Source organism: Dipodomys merriami, unplaced genomic scaffold (assembly GCF_024711535.1).
Source record: "Dipodomys merriami isolate MVZ:Mamm:240054 unplaced genomic scaffold, mDipMer1.0.p SCAF_19, whole genome shotgun sequence".
Lineage (NCBI taxonomy): Eukaryota > Metazoa > Chordata > Mammalia > Rodentia > Heteromyidae > Dipodomys > Dipodomys merriami.
In genome coordinates, this window is record NW_027203270.1 from 26,789,860 (window position 1) to 26,799,898 (window position 10,039).

General features: G+C 49.7%; 1 protein-coding gene across 3 annotated transcripts; it reads left to right on the forward strand.

Annotated features, from left to right (window-relative positions):
* The first annotated feature begins 1,942 nt into the window (after positions 1–1,942).
* Positions 1,943–4,267, forward strand: LOC138830439 (keratin, type I cytoskeletal 16). 3 transcript variants are annotated; one of them, XM_070026818.1, is made up of 7 exons: positions 1,943–2,156; positions 2,241–2,443; positions 2,868–2,950; positions 3,089–3,245; positions 3,337–3,498; positions 3,618–3,743; positions 4,043–4,267. In XM_070026818.1, the coding sequence occupies exons 1-7, from the start codon at positions 1,943–1,945 to the stop codon at positions 4,265–4,267; spliced, it is 1,170 nt and encodes a 389-aa protein (XP_069882919.1). The 3 variants fall into 3 exon arrangements, with proteins under 3 accessions (XP_069882919.1, XP_069882918.1, XP_069882920.1); XM_070026819.1 differs by having other exon boundaries at positions 1,973–2,076; positions 2,158–2,443; XM_070026817.1 differs by having other exon boundaries at positions 1,943–2,443.
* The last annotated feature ends 5,772 nt before the right edge of the window (positions 4,268–10,039 follow it).

Sequence of the window (10,039 nt, forward strand, 5' to 3'; positions counted from 1 at the left end):
ATGGCTAGGCAGATAGAGTCAAGTTCTTTTTGTCTTTTTCTTTTTTTGCCAGTCCTGGGGTTTGATCTCAGGGTCTGAGCACTGTCATTGAGCTTTTTTTGCTCAAGGCTAGCTCTCTACCACTTGAGCCATAGATCCATTTCTGGCTTTTTCTGTTTATGTGGTACTGAGGAATTGAACCCAGGTCTTCATGCACTCTAGGCAAGCACTCGACCACTAAGCCATATTCCCAGCCCAAGTTCTAGTTTCTACTCGTGTACATCTGTCCTATCCAACCTTGGGCAAGTCTTTCACACTCTCTGGTTGGGGTCTAGTGGCATTGGTAGCCTTGAGGGCCATTTCCAGTCCTGAGGGTGACTGATCCATGGGTAGATCTGAACTCTAGACACATCCTGATAACTGGAGACTGGACTATTTGTCCCAGATGCTAGGGTCCCTCTGCCCATATTTGGGCTCCGGGGTGGGGAGTATCATTTGCGCTCTCTCAGGTCTGAGACCAAAATCACATGCTTCTACTCTGCTATTACCTCTGGGCTGAGTGCTGATAGGACTGTATGAGATGTGCCAGGCAGGAAGGTGACATGAAGACAGATCCTCAGCAGAGCTCAGACAAAGCTGTCTGAACTCTTCCAACCTCCATAGAGGCTCCACAGGACAAGGATAGAGGCTGGCACTGTGGACCATCCTGCGGTACCCAAAGAAGCCACTGGGCCTACATCTCCCAATTCTCCTTCTAGCTGTCAGTGCTGGGTGGGCTTTCAGGCCCAATATGGAGGCCGAACTCATTGTTGGCAGAGCTAGTCCCATGCTCTGAGGGGAAGTGGTGGGGAATTAGACAAACTTGGCACCTACTGCAAGGCCCCCTGGGAGCCCAAAGAGTCCCACAGTGGCAGCTTAAAGGCTAGTGTTTTTGATCCAACCACCACCTCGTTCTGGTTTCTCCTACACTTGCAGGGTAATTGAAGGATCAAGAAAAGCATGTGAATTTGAGAGGCGCAGAGGGAGGTTCAGGATGGAGGACAGGTACAGGCAGAGGCAGGTGTGTTTGGAAGCCCACCTGCTCTCCTTTATCCCCACTGTCATCCGTGAATCAGTGGTAGGAATGATGCTCACCGCGTACCCACCTTACAGAACTGTGTCACAAACACAGTACAGGAACTCAGTGCGATGCCTGAGCCGGGTCACTTCAACTGAACGTATGAAGTTATCAAGCCCACCTAGACTCTGTGAGCATGAGAGAAAGCTATTGGGAACACAGGTCAGGACTAAAGTTCTGTGGCTCATGGAGAGACCAAGGCTCATGTATAATATTCAGAGCAGGATGGTAGGGACTTTTTCCCACCCCATCTGGGTGCCCTGATCCAGTAAGGGTGTTGGGGGGGGGAGGGTGGAGGAGCTGTGCCTCCTTGGGAGCATGGGGGCACAGGACCCTCAGAGAATAGAGGCAGGTGGGACCTCATAGCCCAGGATGACATCCCTGAGGCTTCTTTCAGGCAACGTTCTGAGCATGGGGCAAGCTGTCCCTTGGACAGACTGACTCACTGCCTGGGGATGTGACTGCCATCGGGCTGCTAGCACCAAGGTTCCACTGTTCCCTCCAGTTCCAGGAATGAGAAATGATTCCTGGTCACCTAGCCTGAGTCACTAACAGACTCTATGGTATGTGTGTTTTTCTCTCGGCCCACACCCCCAAAATCTGGGTGGGAACTCTGAGCCAGCATACAGCGAACGGAGTCCACCCTGGGCTGAATAAGCCAGAGTCGTCTGTGCGGGACCAGAGTGATGAAATGCTGGAGTCAGCAGCGGGAGGGCCCCGCCTTCCCCAGGTGTATATAAAGGATCTCGGGCTCCAGGCAGCCACAGCATCCTCTCTCTGTCTCCCTGAGCACCTTTTGCTTCTGTCTGCAAACTCGCTCGCTCACTCTCCTTCCTCCTCGGGACCATGTCCACCTGCAGCCGCCAGTTCACCTCCTCCAGCTCCATGAAGGGCTCCTGTGGCATCGGTGGCGGCTCCAGCCGCATCTCCTCTGTCCTGACTGGAGGCTCCTGCAGGGCCCCCAGCACCTACGGGGGTCTGTCGGTCACCTCCTCCCGCTTCTCCTCCGGGGGAGCCTGCGGGATGGGGGGCGGCTATGGCGGTGGCTTCAGCAGCAGCAGCTGCGGCTTTGGAGGGGCTCTTGGTGGTGGATACGTTGGTGGCCTTGGTGCTGGCTTTGGCAGTGGATTTGGTGTTGGTGATGGCGGCCTCCTCTCTGGCAATGAGAAGGTGACCATGCAGAACCTTAATGACCGGCTGGCCACGTACCTGGACAAGGTGCGCGCCCTGGAGGAGGCCAACGCTGATCTGGAAGTGAAGATCCGAGACTGGTACCAGAGGCAACGGCCCAATGAGATCAAAGACTACAGCCCCTACTTCAGGACCATTGAAGATCTGAGAAGCAAGGTGGGTAGGTGGCTCTGCTGGACAGAGCGTTGAGAGAGGCAGGGTCTGCCATGGACCTTAGGTAATCTCTTTCTAGATATACTATTTTACAAACAGGAAGACTGAGAGGCCTTGGGGGAGTGGCCAGGGTGACTTGGGCAGACAGCCCTGGCTCAACATCTCTTTCTAGGCTGAAACTGGAGCTCCAAGTCCCTTCCTGTGAGGGTTCTTTGCACGCATGCTCAGCTCCTAGCCTTGGGATAGATTGGGGGAGGTGGGAGATGGCTACATCCTTATCCACCCTGAGATAGGTGGAGAGGGTGTCTTACAATAGTTGAGCTGACCTGTGAATCAGAAGACCCCCGGACTTGCCCCCTCTGTCCTCACCCTCAAGCAGCAGAGTCCTTGGCTAATTAGATCCCTTGTCCGTTTGTTCCCACTCTAGATCATTGCAGCCACTATTGAGAATGCACAGCCCATTCTGCAAATCGACAATGCCAGGCTGGCGGCGGATGACTTCAGGAGCAAGTAAGCAGCCAGCATCCTGAGCTGAGGGCACAGGGCAGGGGACAAAGGATCGGGGCTGTCCATCCAGGAGGGTCAACAGACTTTAATTTTTGGAAGCTTCAAGCATGGCACCTGAGACTCTTACCTTTGTCTTCCCAGGTATGAACATGAGTTGGCCATGCGGCAGAGCGTGGAGGCCGACATCAATGGGCTGCGCAGGGTGCTGGACGATCTGACTCTGGCCAGAGCCGACCTGGAGATGCAGATCGAGAGCCTGAAGGAGGAGCTGGCTTACCTGAAGAAGAACCACGAGGAGGTGAGGTGGCTGCTGGCTTTGGGTTGGCAGACTGGTTTGAGCCAGGAGAGGGTTCAGTTGATCTGATCACCCCCTTCTTATTCCTGCCTAGGAGATGCTTGCCCTGAGGGGTCAGACAGGCGGCGATGTCAGTGTGGAGATGGATGCGGCCCCTGGTGTGGATCTGAGCCGAATCCTGAATGAGATGCGTGATCAGTATGAGCAGATGGCAGAGAAGAACCGCAGAGATGCTGAGGCCTGGTTCCTGAGCAAGGTGTGGCCTCCATACTCTCCCACAGCCTCTCCCCGGCCTCTGTCCCCCAATCCTGCAGGACTCCCAGCAAGGGAGGCTCTGGAGAGCCTCACACCTGTTGCTTTTCTCTCTTCTCTCAGACCGAGGAGCTGAACAAAGAAGTGGCCTCTAACAGCGAGCTCATTCAGAGTGGCCGCAGTGAGGTGACTGAGCTCCGCAGAGTGTTCCAGGGCCTGGAGATCGAGCTGCAGTCCCAGCTCAGCATGGTAGGAAGGATCTACCCCCGCGGCAGCCCCCAAATCACCAGCCATGGCCACCATCCCTGGTCCACATGGCCACCATGCAATCTCACCTTTCTTTTCTCTAGAGTGGGATTGAGGGATCACAATACCCAAACAGAGATGGAGAAATTAAGACCCTGAATAGTGGGATAACTTTTCTCCATCATTCTAATCAGCATTTCACGTGCATGGGTCATCAGCCATACTCTTCTCAGGAAACATCTCTGGAGGGAGAGAAGTGTTCATTTCCACTGATTTTTTTTCTTTTTCTTTTCTATTGACAGAAAGCATCCCTGGAGAACAGCCTGGAGGAGACGAAAGGCCGCTACTGCATGCAGCTGTCCCAGATCCAGGGCCTGATAGGCAGCGTGGAGGAGCAGCTGGCTCAGCTGCGCTGCGAGATGGAGCAGCAGAGCCAGGAATACAAAATCCTGCTGGACGTGAAGACCCGGCTGGAGCAGGAGATCGCCACCTACCGCCGCCTGCTGGAGGGCGAGGATGCCCAGTGAGTGGGGGCCCTCCATCCAGACTCATAACCTGCCTTCTCCCCCAGCCCCCAGAGGCCCCCAGCACCTGTAACCATCACCTTTTTCTCCTACAGCATCTCCTCCTCCCAGCATTCTGGTCAATCCTATTCTTCCCGCGAAGGTAAGTCTCCTGGGGGATTCGGGATGACACCCTGCCACCTGTTTCTGTGGGTCTATGCAGAGTCCCTTTCTTCAGAACCTCTGGTCTCCTCTTCTGGTGGCCAACTCAGCTCCCAGAGTTCTGCTCACCTCTGTTTCTCCTTCCTGCAGTCTTCTCCTCGTCCTCATCTTCATCCTCTCGCCAGTCCCGGCCCATCCTAAAGGAGCAGGCCTCATCCAGCTTCAGCCAGAGCCAGAGCCCAAGCCAGAGCCAGAGCTTCAGGAACTGATGGCCTCTCCCAGAGCCTCCTGCCCTTCTGCCAGCCTCACCTCCTTGAGGCCTTGGCCCAGGACCCTGTTCTCCCAGCGCGGCCCCTAGCTGTCTCCCCTCCCCTCTGCTGGTGATGGGCGAATAAAGCTGATTTTTCTGGTTGATGCAAACCTGTGTGATCTCCATGTTTGAACTGATGGGAAGAAAGTTGAAAGCGCCACCCATGCTCCCGAGAAACACAGGAAACAGAAAAGTTAGCAGGGGCTGGGCAATGGTGGATTTCACTACAACCCTAGCTACTCAGGAGGCTGAGATCTGAGGATCAAGGTTCAAAACCAGACTAGGCAGACAAATCCATGAGCCAGAAAATTCATTAACCAGCAGAAAGCCAGAAGTGGCTCAAGTGGTAAAGCTTCAACTTTTAGTGAAAAAAATTAAAGTAGAGCTCAAGACCCTAATTCAAAAGCCAGATCTGGGGTGGGAAGGTGGCTTAGTGGTAGAGTGCTTGCCTAGCATTCATGAAACCCTGGGTTTGATTCCTCAGTGCCATATACACAGAACAAAGCCAGAAGTGGTGCTGTAGCTCAAGTGGTAGAGTGCTAGCCTTGAACAAAAGAAGCCCAGGGACAGTGCCCAGGCCCTAAGTTCAAGCCACAGGACTGGTAAGAACAAAGCAAAACAAAATAAAACACACACACACACACACACACACACACACACACACACACACACACACACACACACAAGCTTACAGGTCTTGCAGGAGCCTTCTATACTGTGGGGGTGGGGTGGGTAGGAGTAGCAGGGAATCCAAGAAAGGAGGGTGCTTACAGGTGTAGGCAACCACATGAGACCTCCTACCTATACATGTTCTTTTACTATCTGTTCTTAGAGACCCCATGTGGCAGGTGTGGTGAGGCTTAATTTTGGGATTGACAACCTCAGAGATTCAGAGAAGTTCACTTCAATTGCTCAAAAAAAATCATCCAGACCAGAAGTGGCATTTATCCACTTCCAATTCAAGTCTGCCTGGCTACAGAGTCTGTTTAGGTGTGTTACCCCAAGGACTCCAAAGCTTGAGCTCTGAACTCCATCCTTTCCCTCCTCACATTGGCACCCTTGGCCATGGAGGGTGGATGGTGGAATCTCCCTCTTCCAGCCTGTCCTTCCCCTTCCCCAGCAACTCCTTCCTCTTCCTTTGCTCCTAGCTGCTAACTGAGGAGGAAATAGCTGCCAGCTATGATCTCTTCTCCATCCCCATGGTGACCACCATCTCTCTGCCTATACTGCTCCTGCTCCGTGAGCCCTCTACTTCCCAAGCAGCCTGGGAGCGTGTAGTCCAACGACTTTCTGGGGTGTGGGATCTGTTTGATTCTCTGGCTCTGCCTGGGCAAGCACCAAGTTTACTTTGTGTCTCTTCCAGATTCCAGCACTTGGCTGCTATAATCATCTTCTTGCTCTTTGTCCCTATGAATTATATCCACACGCAGTAACTTTCGCGGTGCCTAGCAGGTGAAGACAAACCACTTAAACTCCAAGTTCCTCCTTTAAGGTCGCTGAGCCTGATTCATGACTTGACAATGAATGATCATTGTTAGTTGTTTGGCCTTTCTTTTTATCATCATTGACTGGGTCCTCCAGATTATAGGGTACATCTATGACTCACTCAGACTGAACCCCAAGTCTCACACTGAAGGTAACCAGTGGTAACAAGATTTTTATTCTCGTGCATATACAAAATATGCTTATGTATTTTGTAATAACTATAGTTAACAGAGGATGTCTACACCATTTTTCATTTAAAAATCCTTTTGTAGTCTGGGGATTGAATCTGGGACCTCACACATACTAGGCAAGTGCTCCTCAACTGAGCTACAGTGAGCCTTGATTTCTTTCTTTCTTTCTCTCTTTCTTTCTCTCTCTTTCTCTCTTCCTTCCTTCCTTCCTTCCTTCCTTCATTTATTTAGTGTAGGTACTGGGGTATAACTCAGGGCTTTGCATTTTGGTCTTTTCTATCAAGGCTTGTGCTCTACTACTTCAGCCATACATAGCCTTTTGCTTGTTCCTTAGAGATAGGAGTCCTGCAGACTTTTCTGTCCAAGCTGGCTTCAAACTGCCTAAGATGACTGGTTTCAGTGGCTAAGATTACAGGTGTGAGTCACCAGTTCCCAGTCTGAGCCTTGGTTTTGATGACTGTTATAAGAGAAATCATACTTTCCCATGTTATTAAAAGTGTTAGATGGGGGCTGGGAAGGTGGCTCAGTAGAAGAGTGCTTGCCTCACATGCATGAAGCCCTGGGTTCAATTCTGCAGCACCACATAAGCAGAAAAAGCTGGAAGTGGCACTGAGGCTCAAGTGATAGAGCGCTAGCCTTGAGCTGAAGCTGAGGGACAGTGCCCAGGCCCAGAGTTCAGGCCCCACGATCAGAAAAAAAAAAGTATTAGGTATTTTAATTGTTTCTGCTGTTTGTTCTTGTTGCCATAGAAAGGAGCACAGCATTGAGCATCTTTCTATGCACCACTGTCACAAATATTTTGCTTTGTTCTCTTAGGCTAGATTCCTAGAAATGTAGTTACTAAGTTTTTGGAAGTACTCAGGTTCAAATTCAAGGCCTCACACTTACTTGGCTGGTTCTCTACCACTTAAGCCACACCTCCAGCCTGTGTTTTTTTTTTTTTTTTTTTTTTTAATGTTTTCTGGTTATTTTGGATACAGAATCTCATGTACTTTTCTACCTAGGCTGATTTTGATCCTTGATCTTTGGGATCTGAATCCTCCACTTCTTGAGTAGCTAGTGTTACTAGAGGCAGAGCCCACTGGTCCCAGGTTGACACAAATGTTTACATTTGTATGGCCAAGTTTGTACTGTCAAATTGATTTAAAGATAAGTTGTGCCACTTTTCTTATCTGTTGGCAAAGGATGGCAGTGCCTGTTTCAAGACATGTGTACCAAAGGTGTGTCTTTTAAATGCTTCTATTTATTTACTTATTTTGGTGCCAGTCCTAGGGCTTGAACTTAGGGCCTGTGTGTTTGTTGTCCCTGAGCTTTTTTTGCTCAAGGCTAGCATTCTACTACTTGAGTCATAGCTTTACTTCTGTAATTTTTGGTGCTGAATTGGAGATAGGAGTCTCATGCACTCTATTGCCTGGGCTGGCTTTGAACTTCAATTCTCAGATCTCAGCCTCCTGAGTAGCTAGGATTACCAGTGGCAGTTTCCCCTGCCAAAGTTTCACTCTTGTAAAACCATTAGCAAAGGACTTTAGGGTTTGAGTTTCTGTATGAGTTTTGGGAGGTAGTGGTGGCAGAGACCATATTTAAACCACAAACAGCAAGGTCTAAATTGATTAGGAACAAAAATGCAAGACATGTTCTTTGGGGTCTGGAAGCTAGTTAATAAAGCTCCCTGAGAGCAAGAGAACCACATTTCACTTATTCATTGCTGTGTAGTGCAGACACAAATTTTACTTTGTGTGTGTGTGTGTGTGTGTGTGTGTGTGTGTGTGTGTGTGTGTGTGTGTGTGTGTGTGTGTGTGTGTGTGTGTGCGCGCGCGCCAGTACTATGGCTTGAATTCAGGACCTAGGCATTGTCCCTTAGCTTTTTTTCACTCAAGCCTGGCATTCTACCACTTGAGCCACACTTCTACTTCTGGTTTTATTTTGGTGGTTAATTGGAGATAAAAGTCTCACAGATTTTCCTTCCCTGGGCTGGCTTTGAACCATGATCTTTAGACTTTAGCCTCCTGAGTAACTAAGATTATAGGCATGAGCTACCAGTACCCAGCTGGTAGCTGGTTTTGCCCTTTTAATGAAACATCAGTTTAAAGGCAGAAAAAAAGGTGTTTTCTTTTCAATAAGGAAGCCAACTTTTCTACCTAGATGTGCCTGTTTGCTGACATTTCTCAAATGAAGTCCTCAGTCAGACTGCATTTTGTTCCTGGCTGCCTGACTCAATGTTGAAGTCCCAGACGGGAGGAGTGGGAGGAGGAGGCTGGGCCTGGTGTGTTTGGAATGCACCCTCAGATTCTTTAGGCTTGAGTTAGTGTTAAGGTTTGGGAAATACTGTTTTAGATAATTACACAAAGTGCTAAGACAATAACTGGAGTAAAAATTAATGATAGCCTGTAAGCGCAGCCAGTGATGTGAATGAATTAGTGGCGAGCTCATAAGGTTTTGCTTTCTTTGGGTGCATTGTTTCTGACAGCTATAACAAGCCCAGTGTGTCTCTGGGTGGCGGGTGGTAGAGAGATGCAATTCCTTAGGCCTGTAGTTCCTCTCTCTGACTGCCAGTGGCCAGCCCTTCTGAAGGCTCCTTGAAACACAAACACAAAGGAAGCTTGTGGTTTTGCTAGTCAACAACACCCCCCAGTGCCCAGCTCACAGGGACGTTCAGGATAGAGCTGGGGTTTAGAAGCCTCTGCTCCTAGAGGCCCTGGGAAGCGAGCTTCTCATCTCGTGAGCACTAGGCAGCCTCCATTGGTGGCTATGCCTGAACAGCTGTAGAAGCAAATGCAAAGAACTTTGTGAGCCCTGGAGGGCTGGAGTCCCTTTTATCACAGGCATCAAGGGAGTGGAGCTCTGGGCCGGGCCTGGTCCTTCAGTGGACTTTGTGGGTCAGTACTGTGGAGAGATGGAGCTCTGCTTACCCTTCCCCAACTGAGTAAGATCCCTGAAAGGGGTCTTGTGCAGATCAAGGGGTGCTATGCCTAAGATGGAAGCTATTCAGGGGATTCTCTTCCCTCCCTCCCTCCCTCCCTCCCTCCCTCCCTCCCTCCTTCCTTCCTTCCTTCCTTCCTTCCTTCCTTCCTTCCTTCCTTCCTTCCTTCCTTCCTTCCTTCTTTCCTCCCTTGCTTCCTTCCTTCCTCTTATAAGGTCTCAATATGTAGCCTGGATTGCCCTCAAACTCAAATTACTCCTATTTTGGCCTCCCTGGTGCTGGGATTATAGGCATATACTACCATGCCTGGCTCAGAGACTCCATTCCCGACAGAAGAGGTTCCATTTCTGCTTTCACCTCCCTGTTTAACACACTGCCCAGCCACAAGAGTCCTTTTCTTCCTCCAATTATATGATTGTTACACATTAAAAAAGAGATACTTTTCCCTCCTTCAGCTTTTATCTATCAAATAGTGTAAGAACATAAAAGAAATGTGGAAAATGAAACACATTTCACTCACTGTTCTGCCCCTATAGTTTTTATTCTCTCAGACTTTTGGGCCTCATTATTATGTGTGAATATATAGCAATGATGGTTTTCAAATTATTTATGGGACTTAATTCAAATTTAAATTAATAGAACAAAAGATCAGCATAAAAAGACAGATGAGTCAGGTATGGTAGCAGACACCTGTAGTTCCAGGTATTTGAGGGCTGTGGCAGGAAGAT